General features: G+C 38.2%; 3 protein-coding genes across 4 annotated transcripts; all 3 read right to left on the bottom strand.

Annotated features, from left to right (window-relative positions):
* Positions 1-264: 264 nt before the first annotated feature.
* thrsp (thyroid hormone responsive) lies at positions 265-1,509 on the bottom strand. The gene has a single exon (XM_085131416.1). The coding sequence runs from the start codon at positions 825-827 to the stop codon at positions 408-410; it is 420 nt and encodes a 139-aa protein (XP_084987542.1). The 5' UTR covers positions 828-1,509; the 3' UTR covers positions 265-407.
* Positions 1,510-1,622: 113 nt separating this feature from the next.
* Positions 1,623-5,317, bottom strand: guca1c (guanylate cyclase activator 1C). Of its 2 annotated transcripts, XM_085131415.1 has the most exons (5): positions 4,991-5,317; positions 4,355-4,504; positions 3,069-3,156; positions 2,703-2,874; positions 1,623-2,657 (listed from the first exon to the last, which is right to left on the bottom strand). In XM_085131415.1, exons 1-4 carry the CDS (start codon positions 5,183-5,185, stop codon positions 2,738-2,740), a joined length of 570 nt encoding a protein of 189 aa, XP_084987541.1. In that variant the 5' UTR covers positions 5,186-5,317; the 3' UTR covers positions 1,623-2,657; positions 2,703-2,737. The 2 variants fall into 2 exon arrangements, with proteins under 2 accessions (XP_084987541.1, XP_084987540.1); XM_085131414.1 differs by having other exon boundaries at positions 1,623-2,874.
* Positions 5,318-6,980: 1,663 nt separating this feature from the next.
* Positions 6,981-14,570, bottom strand: c15h3orf52 (chromosome 15 C3orf52 homolog). Its single transcript, XM_085131412.1, has 7 exons — positions 12,653-14,570; positions 10,996-11,067; positions 10,705-10,767; positions 10,284-10,416; positions 9,937-10,097; positions 8,303-8,373; positions 6,981-8,202 (listed from the first exon to the last, which is right to left on the bottom strand). Exons 1-7 carry the CDS (start codon positions 12,725-12,727, stop codon positions 8,010-8,012), a joined length of 768 nt encoding a protein of 255 aa, XP_084987538.1. The 5' UTR covers positions 12,728-14,570; the 3' UTR covers positions 6,981-8,009.
* Positions 14,571-14,615: the final 45 nt, after the last annotated feature.

The following is a 14,615-nucleotide window of genomic DNA, read 5'->3' as shown; positions in this document are numbered from 1 at the left end:
CACCACTGAAGCTGCAGCATTTTTACAAACCAATTCTGGTTCATCCGTTTCATTCAACAATCCGCTTTCCTCCTTCTCATTCTCCGTCGCCGCCATGCGCGTATGAAAACAAACGCACTGCGCATGCGCGTTTTATCCATATTCTATCACGATATTTCATTTTCTTATCGTCTCCCAACATTATACCGGTATTACCGTGACCAGTATGATATGGCTCAGCCCTAAAAGGGATCATTACAAAAGCAAATTAAGAGACACAATTGATTTATTTTGACAATGCATATTTATTCCTTATTCATTAGGTTTGTCTGGGGTCACTGAATGTAAACATTTCAGACATTTGCAATGCTTGGGTGTCTTAGAGGACTCTCTTAAAAACAGATGTCCACATATCTTAGGTTTTGTGACTAATTTGCTACCCCAATAATGTCCATGTATTTCTCAGTGAGAGTCTGTGTCTTCTTGGTGAGGTCACTCATCACAGAAAACAGTCCTCTCACGTGGAAGTGGAAGAGGGCTTCGGGATCTGTGTCCAAGAGAGGCTCCAGGGTCTGGTTCAGTGCTATGTTGTTTTTGGCCTTGTGATCGTCCAGGGGAATTAGGCCGCTCTCCACTGTGGTCCGTATGGCTTTGAGCATCAAGTAGTTGCTGTACAGGTCTTTGCAGGACTCTTCTGCAGCTTCACAGTCCCACACCTCGTCTGAGGGCACGTCTCTCAGCAGGCTTGGCAGAAGAATGGTCTGCTCCATTTCACTGACGGCTGAGCTGTATCGTCTCAGAGCCAGGAACAGGCTGTTTCTCTTGAATTTGGCGTCGGCAGACTGCATGGTTCCCGCTGGATGTTGTCAGCTGTTTACTTGCTGTCGTGGCAAACAAGTGGAAGCAGTGTGCACTGCAGCGCTGTGAGATGCGAGTTTATATGATGAACCAAGGTGGGTTGAACAGTGCAGTTGTGTAACTGCATCATCCGATACATTTAGAAAGAGGCCGAGAGTTATGTGGAGTCAAACCCTTATCTTTATTTGATTTACACCACCCAGTTCAAAATGGTCTGGCCAGGGTGTACTGAAATGAACCTGCTAATGCTCTGTGTGGTTAATGATTAATGTTGAAAGTATAAAGGAATGTCATGCTTTGATTTCCAAGTACAAAATGAGTTTATGAATGTACAATAGGCCCAAAATAAAGAACCCTGGATTATTCTGGCATGGTTCTGAAGGCTGTTTTAGAGGCTTTAAACCATTACTTTTCTGTTTCTTTCCCAATAGTTTCTGTGAAACACAAAGACTAATACATCTTAAAAACAAAATCTAGCTTTCTGTTAATTTAAAATGAAGGAATGCAAGAAGAAATGGTTCTGGTAGGGCCTGGTTCCCCTTAGAAACTGCATGATTGCTAAATATATTCCACAGATTCTGGGTTTTTCCTGCTCAAGTGGAACTGAAAGCTTTGCAGCCAGTCGGCAGAATTGAGTGTGCTGCCTGAACATGTGTTTTGGTTCTCACATAGATAAATCAATGTTGAAAGCATACTATAACTTTAGATTATCAGGTGGGATTAAAAAAAAAAAAAAAGAATACTCTTTTTAATAAATAATAATCAGGATATTCAAATAATCAGCATTTGGCTTTCTTTTCATTTTATTTTGAAATGTGAGTGATACAACAGCTGGCGTTGCTGAATTACACCATCAGTTTCACCACACTAACATGCACTAGTTCTTCATCTTTTTCTCACAAGATGGCATCCTTGAGCTGGTTCAGTTGTCAAGCAGTAAAACTGAAACAATACCTCCAAATGCTGCATCTCATTAAATAACAAACTGTGCTTTGTTTCCTCAGTTTTTAGCTTTTCTAATCTATATATTTTAGTTTTATCTATTTTCCTAATTCTCTATTTGAAGCTGGTTGACACAACAACAACGTGGTAAACTTTGCATGTTACTCTTAAAGTTACGTCATTGATAAAAGGAAATTATTGCAGGTTTTGCAAAATGGAATCTGTCATGTTTATGCCTGGATCTTTGGTAAAAACCAAAGAATCCTTTGCTAGTGTAGGGGGTTATTAAAAAAATAAACAAATGTACTGATTTTAAGGCAACCTTAATTGGAAGATATTTTAAAACTTCATATTTTTTGTACATAATCACAAATATTTTAGTGTCCATTAGTGTTTTTAACCAATAATGGACTTTTCTTTCAGATTTTACAAACTCGTCAACACAAAACTACCAACAGTCCCCGCGAGTGTTGTAGACTAGACTGTAAATACCCCAATACTCTGTTTATGCTGTAACTATTCAGAAACTGACCATTCATTTTAGGAGTCTTTAGAATCATTAGTCAGAAATTAGCTTCTTATAAATTAAATAAAAGCGATTCTTTTAACCTTACTATGCATAATCTGCTGGGCCCATGATGAGACCCTAAATGCAGTTTTACTTTTTTTTTTGCACCAAGCCTCGCCACAATTGCTAAAGTGTTTTTAAAAAAAATTAAAAAGTAAACTGTACAATGACTCTGAGGGCACATACAGGTTAACAGAGGTGAGGAAGTTATCTGCTTCATTCTGTTGCTTCATTCTGCGTGTTATCTGGTGATATGCAGAGAGATATTTGTGTGCTCCTGCTCTGTCAGTTTGGGTTTTTGCAGTTTGAGGTGGGACTCGGTGCATCGTCAAGTCCGTACAGTCTTTAAAGTCAGGGTGATGTCAGTTCTTCGGCTTGTTGTTTACTGACTCAGTTCAGAGCTTTCCTCCGTTGACCTTTGACAATAATTTCCAAGACATGAGTTAGATCCATCATCTTAGTGAGCATATCCATGATGTCAGGGTGCTCCCTGGCTCCACTGATGAACTCTTCCAGCGTCAGCTCACCTGAGAGAGAGAAGTGGCACTCTGTGCATTTAAAGCTGCGATTTTATGGAAACAAATCACAAAGCAGAACATTTCACAACTATCAGAATGTTTACTCATGCTTTGTATTCATTTCACTCTGGTCACGGTGACAAAAGCCTTTTATCACTGGTTTCATTCTTGATACCCTTTATACACAATCATGCGTTTGTTACCTTCTCCGTTGACATCAATCTTCTCATATATAAGATGCACAATATCTTCTGGAGGGATGTCGTAGCTTCTGGTGATGTCTTGAATGGCCTAAAAGAGATGTCATGTCATGTAAACAGGGTGATCATTGTATGGCTTTAGTCAGGAGCAGAGATGGGCAGTAACGCGTTACTTGTAACACGTTAATGTAATCCGATTACTTTTTTTCAAGTAACGAGTAAAGTAAGGGATTACTACTGCAAAAACGGTAATTAGATTACCGTTACTTTCCCGTAGGAACGCTGCGTTACTGCGTTACTAAAAACGTGATTTTTTTGCGAGAATGTCTCATGACAGTGACGTAAGCAAGTGCCACGTTTAAAGCGTGGAAGTACTGACCTTACTTTGAGTTTGATTCCATAAAAAGTGACAAAAACATTAGTGTCCGTTGTGCGTGGGAAGAAAACTTCTTTTTACAGTGAAGAAAACCCCCCCTAAACTTCCAAGCAAGCACCGAGTGCGCAACGACGTAATGGGAAACTCACAGAGAAACTAGCGGATTCTTCCACTGACCGCTGTGCACACCTGCACCAGGGTAAACCTCCGCCCACCCACTCCTGCTTTACAGGTGAAAATAGAGCAAAAGGACCGCTAGTCTTTGATGTTATTTATTTTCTGCTGTGTTTTACTTGCATCTATTTGAAAGAGTGAGTGTAAACACAAAACATATTTTATTTTATGTGCTGGAATGTGCAGAAAATAGGTTTAAATATTGAACAAATTTCTTCCAGTCAGAGAATGTTGCATATAATTAAATTTTTGCTTGATGCATAAAGTTAAAAGATTTAAACTAATAAAACAAGTTTTAAAAAGAGACTTTTCCATTTGATTACATTTTGTATGATGGATTATGTAGAAAAAGTAGAATTGGGCTGAAGATCTATCGCTTTATCACCTATTCAGGTTGTAAATCGTGTTGTTAAAAAGTAACTAAGTAACTAAGTAACTAAGTAATTAATTACTTTTGAAAATAAGTAATCAGTAAAGTAACGGGATTACTTTTTGGGGGAAGTAATCAGTAATTAGTTACTGATTACTTTTTTCAAGTAACTTGACCAACACTGGTCAGGAGTTAAGAATGAGCCAAATTGAAAACAGAGGTGAATTAGGAAGCCGTTGGATTTAGGTGCTTTGCCTACTTATGTGCGCTTCCAGAGTTAATCTTCAAGGCACCATTCAGAGAATTCTGAGAAGCTCACTACTTTGGATGCAATCTGATTAGGAAGATTTCAGAGAAGGCATACTCTACCTTAAATATAGTTTCCAGTTCATCCTTGTCAATTTTTCCATTTCCATCCTGATCAAAGAGCTTGAAGTACCACTTTAGCTTCTGATTTATTTCTCCTTTCAATAATAAACTAATGCCTGCAATATATTCAACAAAGTCTATGTAGCCATCCTGTAAAATAAAAAAAGACACACAAAGGGAAAGGAGTGTAAATCATTTACTGAAAAAGCAAAACTTGTTTACTTCAAAGAATAATTACCAAATTCTGAATTAAATAATTAAGTTTTTTATCTTTGTAAACAAGGGCTACAAGTGCAGCTAATTTCAAAGGAAGCTATATCAGATATTTAGAGACACTAAATTTAATACTTGTAACTTTTTATCCTTTAAGTTGGAACAAACTAAATGATTCAGAGTATAAAATATATTTTCTTTTAAACGCTTGTAGAAAAGAAAACCTGAGATCTTCATAATAACTGATGCATTCAACAGTATTACATACTGATAAAGACACCATTGAACTATTTGCAAAACTGGTCCCCCCCTGATCTGCATTACTCTATACTTCTGATTGCTACATTTTTGCAAAGTTTCCTGGTATTCTTCACGTGTTTCGTCCACCCAGTTCATATCCTCCAATATTAAATGTTTTCATACCCCATCCATGTCAAAGGTGACGAAGACCTGGTCCACATAACTGCTGGCCTCGTCTGTCATACCGTTCATTTCAAGCATTGTCTTCAGCTCAAAGAGCGTGATGAGCCCCGAAGGGGATTCCTTCATGAACTTCGTGTACCAGTGGTGCATGTCCTCCTCCAGGATATCATCCAGGTTGGAGCCGTGGGCACCCATTTTCACTCCAGATGATTGGGACTTTTGTCCAGAAACCCGTAGAGAGCTGCTGATAAAAGTGAATCCACAGAGGAAAGTGTAGCACCTACTCTGAGCTCTGAGTAACAACAACCTCCTTAAGCTTTACGCATCTTGAGGCAACTAAAAGGAGACATAACCCTTTAATAGGATAAGCAGAGAATCTCGCTAAAACGTCAGGGCAAAGTGTGTGCTCTTTGATTGAACTAGTTTCCATTGGCACAAAGGAACTTCCTACAGAGGTCACTTTCAGAGAAATCATAGAGCATAACCTTCGGAGAATGGGTTTGTTTTTGGTTCGTTAAGCCATTTGACGGCCATCTATGAATAATTCAAGTATTAAATAAAGCACCAAATACAAGGGATGAACCCATGTTGTGTCTACACATATCAGAAAATTTAGCATAAAATGATTTGAAATTGTATCTTTAGGTACTCTGTTACTAAAAGCCTATAATAAAAATATATGTTATCTATCTTGTCATCTAAAGATCTGGAAACCCTTATCCACGCCTTTATTTCCTCACGTCTTGATTACTGTAACTCTCTCTATTTAGGTGTCTGTCAGTCAAGCCTGTCCCGTCCCAAAGTTTGGTATTATTTATGCCAAATACGTATGCATATGAATGTAAGTTTTCCTGACTCCTAATAACTTTGATTTTGGGATTTTCTCCTGCAAGTCATGAATAATCAAATCTTGACATTTCTATGGCTTTCTGCCACCCCAGTGTTTGACGCTTATAGGCTAATTGTGCTTGCGTTTCTAACAATGGTGAGCAAAAAGGCGCTGCCTTTGCCAAGACTGATATTTTTAATCATCAGTCAGCTAGACTTATTCAAGCACAAGTTTAATAATGATGCATTTTCCATGTGAATTTAATCTCAGCATGATCTGAGTTTTTAAGAATACAGAAAAATGTTGCACACACATTATACGTGTTCTTCAAGCACTGTTGACCTGTCACTGAACTCTGTGACTGGTCTTTGATCTACTATGAAGTAAAAAAACAACAAGGCTATCAAAGCTCAGCGTGCCTGTTAGAGTAAATCTGGCTTTGGATGATTACTGATGCTTAAAATAGCATTCAGAAAAAAAGAAAAAAGCTCCTTTACTACAAGCAAGACATGCAGTTGCTACCTGTTAGACATAGACAGCCAGAATGGTGCCCATAAGCTATCACTGCTGCCAGCATATTTAGTAAAATGTTTACTTAGAGAAAAAAAATCCCCTCTGTGACTCTAAATACAGCACAGAGCAAAGTTGTCCAGTCTGGATCAATAAATTCCGTCTCAACAAAAATGTGCCAATATCTGTAATATTTGGGAATTTCAAAGAGCAAACAGGTCGGTGTGGTTTTATGTCCAGCTGTTGAAATCTTTTGGATCCCACAGATGCGCTGCTGTTTAAACTTAACCTTTTGACCACCATGTGACTGTCATGCAGAATGGTTGTTTGTGAACATGTAAAACTGTATTCCCCCCCCTAGGAAAAAGAAGAACAAGAAATAAAACTCAGCATTTCTTTCCATATAGTGTTATTAGTAATTTGTGTAATACATAATACTTCCTTTTCTCGGGAAGTCTCTTTTGTCGTTTGAGAAAATTGCTGATGTAAAATTTGTTTTAGTGAAATGTGCAGCTGTGTAAATGATGCAATGTAAGTTCCATGGAAGCAACACCACAGCTGCTAAATTACATGTAAGTATTTGCATTATTGCATCAGTTGTAAAAAAAAAAAAAAAAAAAAAAAAAAGGGGGGGTTAGCCTTTTAAAGGAATGACTGTAATATCTTTATTTGGGAAACACATTCTTGGAAATTCAACAAGTTAAAGTGAAGAGAACTGAATGTCTGGTGTGGAGCAACTATCCTTGGAAATACAAACATTTATTACAGCTGTCATCTTAGACATACAGACACAATCACTGACACAGTAGCCAAAAAATAAATTAAAAACATACAACATAAACTGTTGCCAAAACCGTTGCAATAACCTGCTCTGTAAAGTATTTACAACGTAAATTCCCGTTCTCTGTAAACTGAGCCAGAGAAAGGAATCAAAAGAGAGACAAAATCCCTCAACTGTCCGGTGGAAAATGCTCCCCCTAGTGTTCAACTACCAAAACAAACAGTGAAGGAGAAAACAGGGTCCCAACTATTTGCTTGCCAAATAAAACTGTTCTCGTGCTATAGTACACAAAACAATTTGTGTATAGAGTGCACAGTTTATAAGGGATGCACAGCCTTTATGTAATAATAAGCAAATGACTCATTTTCCTGTTCATTTCCTATTAAACTGTTGATTGAATTGTGTTTCAGGGCTTTGCAAATGAAGTCGCAAAGCCCAAAAATAATGGCACAGATAAATTCAATACTTCCATTACAAATATACACCAGTTTTCTTATGTACAAATATCACAGTGAGAGTCGAGGAACTTAAAGAACTGACATGTAAATGCAGTAAACTATGAACAGTAAAACACAGTGAAATCTTAAGTACAATATCTCAATGTATTTCTTTCAATAAAAAATATGTTTTATGTGTTTGTTTTCCATTTTTTGTGAGTTTGACTATAGGTTATATTTTAACCTTAAAAAAAATATCCTGCACACAAACACGCACATGACTACCATTACTTGCGGGGTGGCGCAACTATGGTCATGTAGCCTCCTGTGGTAAAGACGTCTCATATGCAGACTCATGAGAAAACAATGACATCGACGTGACATCATGGAGGTTTAGTGGCTCATAAAAACTAAAAAGAAACCAAGAACTGGTTTTCTGGTCTCGCTGTAAACTTCTTGTCCTCAGTTTCCTAAAACCATTTTTAGGGAAGCTGGGTCAATGAACATTGGGTCCGATTCAGATTCCTGGTCATAAAGAAACTGTCTGAACACGTTGTACACCATCTCCCTGCTCAGAGTAAAATTCCTCAGCGGATCCTTCTCCTCTTCAGGCATGTGAAAAGTCAGCTTGTAGTCAGCAATGACTGAACCGTTCCTGCGGGGAAGGATTAAACATTTCTGAAGTTTAACGCACAAAACTCAGTGGTTTCACCGAAATACACAGTTCATAAATTCTGAGTGTGACGCGTATTTACCTGAAAGCACGTATCTCTGCATTGATGAAGTATCGCCCCAGTGCAGATGAGGTTTTGTAGAGTTCAGAGAGCTGGGTGGGGCAGAACAAAGCATGCAAGAGAAAACATTAGCAGGAAATTGTTTTGACTGGCACTCCCCCTACCTACCTTTCTCTCAGCTCAATTTTAATGCTAATTGCTTTTACATTAAAATTTCAGAAGAAGATAAAAGCATAAAGCACACACAGGTTTTTGGGGTTTTGTGTAAACCAGGGGTGGGCAACTCCAGGCCTCGAGGGCCAGTGTCCCTGCAGGTTTTAGATGTGTCCTTGAACCAACACAGCTGATTTAAATGGCTAAATTAGCTCCTGAACATGTCCTGAAGTTCTCCAGAGGCCTGGTAACGAACTAATCATGTGATTCAGGTGTGTTGACCCAAGGTGAGATCAAAAACCTGCAGGACACCGGCCCTCGAGGCCTGGAATTGCCCACCCCTGGTGTAGGCAGTAGATCAGTTTAAACATTGATGAGTTCAGGATAAAACTCCACAGTATTATTAAATGAAACCCAGAGCAGCTGGGTTCCTATAATACTACTTTTTCTTGTGTGCCCACCTGGGGGGATCATTACTCCACTATGAATGACACAATAATAATCACCGTGTTTATCTTAAAAACATGCTGTAACCTGAACTGGAATGTTTTCATTCATGTGTTTCGTTTCTTTGGTGGATTGCACAGAAAACTACTGAGCTGAATACCATGAAACTTTGGGTGAAGATTAAGAATAAGAATGTTGTCTTTTTCCACTAAAAACAAAACAAAAAAAAAGCACAATATTTTTGATTCATTTTGCTACTATCAGTGTGCAGACATCGGCACATCTTCTATGACATTACCCTCTTTTACAACGTAGCTATTAACTATCCTTGAATTGCCTTATATAACAAGGGCACGTGGACTGCGCCGTGTATACACCAGCTAAGCACCATGGTTGCAAAAGACAATGCTACACTGTTTGCCAGTAAATCTAATATAGCCACTGTAAAAGATATTTTGTACATTCACTATAAGGACAAACGAATTAGGCCAGATCTCCTAATCTTTGAATTTAGGTGTTTTCAGTCTCATTGCCACAAGTGCAGAAAAATCCAGCACTTGGCAGTCTGCCTTTACAGATATTTGTAAAACAATGAGTTGTTCTAAAAAGCGTAGTGCTGTAATAGGATGCAGTTGCAACAAGCCAGTTTGTGAAATTCATTCCCCTCCCTTAACTCTTAAAGTTTAATTTCCACATTTAACTCTAAGTGGTATTAATGTAAAGCGGAAGCAGTTTTTAGGAACCGCAACTCAGTCACAGAGGGGTAGACCACAGATACCGGTGGTAACGTTGCAGAGTGGGGTCACCGACTGCTGAGGCGCCGATGTTCTTCTGACTAAATGCAAAGTTCCAAAACCTTCCTTGACCTTAACATTAAATCAAAAACTGCATGCCAGGATCATCACAGTATGGGTTTCCATAGCCGAGCAGGTGTCATCTGTAGATGGCCCAGTAATTTTGTCCATACAGAGTATGTAGCAAGTTCTAAATACAACCAGCTAACACGAACAGATCAAGTACATCGTTTATAAAATATAAGTTATAAGTGGTCCAACCTTTGTTCCTAGTTCTGTAGCCAGTGTTTGGCTTTTATTGGAGGAATTGGTGGCAAGTTCCTCTGTGAAGACCTGGTTTGGCATCTGGAAGCTCCCACGGAAATTCTGAATGACTGTAAACGATGAAGGGTCAAATATGTCATCCTCATCCTGATGGATCGCTGCCCAAAGAGAAATCAGTGAGTGAAAAATTGCTGTGTTCGAATAGTTAAAAATGCTGCATTGTAGCTCCATGCAATATTCATGTTTTCACATAACATAAATTATATTTTTTTCAATTTCATTCATTTACATCTTAATGAATGTGCCACAACGTAGCACTAACTAGTAAAAAAACATAACCTTACCTGCACATATAGCCAGTGAAGTAAAAATCACTGCAATGATGACAATGAGGATGAATATTATGACCATCCATAATCTAATTTCCCAGAAGACTTTCTCATTCAGCTCTTTCTTTATCCCACGCTTAGTGCAGTCCTAGAACATAATATAAATAATGAAATGGAATACACTTTACAAGGCAGCAGGTTTGTCATTAACTTAGATTTCTAGTCAGTTAATATACAGGCACTCAAACCTTTTCCCAACACGCACCAATTCAGAATACACATATTCATTTTTTCAGTCATTTACATAAAAAAAACAAAAGATCAAAATTCATTTTATTTAAATTAAGATGAAAACATAAAAAACTGGGACGTCTTATGGTTTATTCCAAACCATAAGAGGTAATACCCAAGAAAAAAAAAAAGCACCTTTTCATACCTTTCCAAATTTTTGAGACTCTACATCACGTGAAGATGTCTGCACTCCATTAGTACCATTTTTCTAGCAGGACACACAAAAAGAAGGCATCATCACTTTGCTCACTTCCTTCACTAAATATAGAAGTCAAGAAGGGAAAGTGAGAGGTTTCTTTTCCTTCTACAGTTGCTTTTGTCTTCTGCTCAAAACATAGAAAGGTCATACTCAAAAATATGTAGTTCTCATTCTGTAATAGAGAATAAAATAATAGTTTAAAATAAATAGAGCACAACTTTAGTGAAAGCTGCTTACGTGTTGCAGGAGATTCTCTGCTTCGGTTGGACTGGAATTCGTGTTGGCATCACCATATGTAACACATGTCCCCTACAGGGGGAAAAATGTGGGGATATTTATAAAAGATACCACAATTCTTAAGCCAGCTCCCTCTTTTTTTAATTTTACAAGGAAAATGGGACAAAGGTGCAGTGATTTATTGAAACATGAGTAAGAATACAAAGAACATGGAGTACATAAGGGAAGAACAGAGTTTTTACAAATTTGTAAAAGCTTGAAAATCAATATTTGGTATGGCCACCTTAAATCTTTGTTACAACTCTCTTAGGATGCTTTCTTCCCATTTCTTTAAAGGAATAGATCTCCAGGCTTCTTGAAGGATGTTCGGGACTATTATTTGGATGTTGGCTGCCTTTGTTTAATCCTACCCTGCTTTAATAATGGTGAGGTCCATACTCCAGTGAGGCCAGTCTATGACCGACAGTATTCCATTGTGTGTGTTTTCTATCCAGGTACCAGAGTGTTTGGGATAACTGTCACACTGACAAATGAAGCCACTGCCAGACAGTTTCCAGATAGTATTTCATGGTGGATCAAAATTGGACTTTTCTGTATTCATTTCTTAAGGACGTGACTTTAAGATAATAATGATCTGCTGTAGGTAGTTTTTACGCCTGCTGCTTCTTGATTGTCCTCCACTTTCCCAGTTTCCTCAATTTAATAAGGACACCCTGCACATCATGCTGAGATATTCCATGTTTTCAGTTAACAGCTCTTTCAGAATCACCTTGTACTATTTCATGCCTGTTAAACTGTGTTATTGTTGGCATTTTTCATAGAGTGTGTTTTAGTGACAGGCTGCTAGAAGCATAAGGTGCAGTTTAAAATTGTTGTTGTTTTTAAATATGTTATCTGTAGACAAAACACTGGTTCATCCCTTGAGTTAGTTGCCTTTTCTATGCTTGAAGGATTCATAGGTCAGTGTTAACCCCCCAAAAATCTCTTAAATTGGTTAGGCAGAAGGACTGGATTGAAAGTGTAAAAGCAGCCAATGTCCAAAGAATACTTTCTAAGTACTGCTCGAGACAGTGTTAAGAAATACAAGAAAATCCAGTTCCTTGGAAGCACAATATAAAGTAGTGAAGTGATGACTCAATACTGTGGCACCATATTGTTGAGCTGTGAGTTTGGGTCATATTTTCCTCACATTTAAAAGCACTTGAATAGAATTACTTTTGTTTTGAAGCTACTTTTTATTGGATTTCAAAAACTGGTTTTTGATACTTTAAACTAAACTTTCACATCGATGAGTGAAAACAAAGTTGCTCAAGAATTGAGTCTGTATTATGACTGAAATCTTAAGCCATGTTACACCCTCAAGCACACATGAGGAGCATGTGGGCTCCTTCATATCCTGCTGTCAATGCATTCCTGCTCTTCATACACACAGTATGAAAATACATAATTAACTCGTCCGTCTATAATAGACGTTAGTTCAATTTTAGTTGAAGAAGCAGCATTTTGTTTTACTTTCTATTCGCACAGAGAGGGCTGGAGGACTTATTACAAGGTGATTAAACATACAGTATTTCAGAAAATATTATGACCAATAACGCATTATTCAAATTAAGAATGCCATTAAACAGAATTTCACATATTTATACCATTTACTCACCCCATGAGCACGTGAAACCGGTGCTCCATCGAATTTGTCTGTGGATTTCAATATATCCATCTGAATATCAACCATGGTGATCCTGGGCAAGATTCTTTCCAACCCGGAAGTGCCTATGCGCCTCAACTCTTAATGGCAATAAACACAAGCTGACCGCGGTGACATTAACGTCCCAGCTGAGGTTCTCAAAATATATTAACAGTTCCTCAATAACACCAGTCAGCGACTTCACATCGTTACTCGAGACAGCTTCTGTGAAAGCTTTTCTTCAGACGAGCCACGAAATCTTCCTTCCCTGCGCGTCCTACTCAAGCCTGACAGGTGAGTCTTCAAGTTTCGGTGGAGAGGCGGTGCCAACTTCGAAACTTGGGAGGAAACGTTGGAAGGACTCATGACGTTATAACAGCTGGCCAGCGGCACTCCAATGCCGCTGGATTACGTTATAGAGTTAGATATAGTGCAAATTTAACCGTAAGCACTGCTGTTTATGCTTTTCTTTGCAGCCCACGTGATTTTTTTCAGTATCCTTCAATCTGTTGGCAGTTATGCGTTCGAGTGCTTTTTATGATACGTAAGTATTTGCTTAACCAAAGCATGGCTCCACATAACGTTGATTGTTTGGTTTATCTATTGATGACCCATATATTTACTCTATCCTTCCAGGAGTGGTTCAGTTTATCAGTGGTTCGGATCATGTGAATTTATGACCTTTCAGAAAGAAACAACAACAAAAAACAGCTATTATTGTGATTTGAATTGAACAACGACTTCAAAAACGGTCGATACAAATAAACGAGATATTTACCCATTGAAGATAAGTTTTATTCCACTGCTGAAGCAGGTTTAGGAATTACTGTAACCTCTTCCGGATTACCACCAGAGGCCGACATACGCATTCTTATGTTCACTTGTTAGCAACTCAGTGTTGTTAGACATGGACAAGGCACATGCTGAAGATTAAGCTGAGCATGAGAATAGGAAAGAAATATGATTTAAAGTGACTTTGAACGCGGCATGGTTGTTTGTGCCAGATAAGCTGTCTTTTTAGTGAATGGTCCAAAGATAAAAGTATCCAGTGAGGTGCAGGCCATATCAAGGCCACTCCACTCCTTACAACCAAAGTATTCAGAAGCACAACTTTGAACATAAACATGTCAAACCTTAAAACAGATAGGCTACAGCAGCAGAAGGCCACACTGGATGCCCCTAATGTCAGCTAAGAGGAGCTGCGGTTCACATGGAATCACCTAAAATTGAACTGATGGCTGCATGCAGCAGAGTTACACCATGACACAAAGCTAAAATAATTTTAAAATAGATTCTTGAACAGGAAAATAACATTACTGTACAAATCAGGAACAACTGTGTGGCCCTATCATGTCAATATGCAAATCTCAGATCAACGTTTCCAGCTCTTTTTTGAATCCAAGTCTGTGTCTGTGTTAAGGCAGGTCTGAAGGCAAAAGGGAGTCCAACCTGGTACTAGCAAGATGCACCTAATCTAAATGAAAGTGTCCGGTGAGTATAAGTCACACCTTTTGTGTCACTAAAGGAGCTTTTTTTTTTTTTTTTTAAGATATGTCAGATGACATTCTTGGTATTTGTTAATGCTTAAAGGAGTATCCTCTGGCTTTTGTTTTCATTTATTCTGAGCTTTGTTCAGGCTGAAAATAGAGAAAGCCAATGCAGAAAATTACAACTTCACGGACTAATGCTAATCATCAAGAAGCAGTTTGTCTCATGTTAATTGGTGCAATGACACTATTAGTTAGCAGTTTACACACATTAACATTACTGACATGAATTCTAAATAGAAATTGTAAGAGCGCTATATAGGGGCAATTCTGTATTTGGTCAATAGTGCAGTTTCCCTTTATTAATGACAGTCTTAATATAAACTCTGACTTTTTGGCTAAAAACAACTCAAGACCCTCCTGTATTCCTTGGAGAACAATTTTCTTTG

The sequence above is a fragment of the Neolamprologus multifasciatus genome, chromosome 14 (assembly GCF_963576455.1).
Source record: "Neolamprologus multifasciatus chromosome 14, fNeoMul1.2, whole genome shotgun sequence".
In the NCBI taxonomy this organism is placed as follows: domain Eukaryota; kingdom Metazoa; phylum Chordata; class Actinopteri; order Cichliformes; family Cichlidae; genus Neolamprologus; species Neolamprologus multifasciatus.
This window is presented reverse-complemented; position numbering and strand designations above follow the sequence as displayed.

Bases quoted from the DNA above. Each gene is read 5' to 3' on its own strand.
- thrsp (XM_085131416.1), bottom strand. From the start codon at position 827: ATGCAGTCTGCCGACGCCAAATTCAAGAGAAACAGCCTGTTCCTGGCT.
- guca1c (XM_085131414.1), bottom strand. From the start codon at position 5,185: ATGGGTGCCCACGGCTCCAACCTGGATGATATCCTGGAGGAGGACATG. The intron at 4,505-4,990 runs GTATGAAAACAT...TTTATTTTACAG, and splicing joins TCACCTTTGACATGGATGGG to GATGGCTACATAGACTTTGT. The intron at 2,875-3,068 runs GTAACAAACGCA...TCTCTCTCTCAG, and splicing joins GATTGATGTCAACGGAGAAG to GTGAGCTGACGCTGGAAGAG.
- c15h3orf52 (XM_085131412.1), bottom strand. From the start codon at position 12,727: ATGGTTGATATTCAGATGGATATATTGAAATCCACAGACAAATTCGAT. The intron at 8,374-9,936 runs GTTGGACCACTT...TGCCCCACCCAG, and splicing joins CTACAGAACTAGGAACAAAG to CTCTCTGAACTCTACAAAAC. The intron at 8,203-8,302 runs GTAAATACGCGT...CCTTCCCCGCAG, and splicing joins GCAGAGATACGTGCTTTCAG to GAACGGTTCAGTCATTGCTG.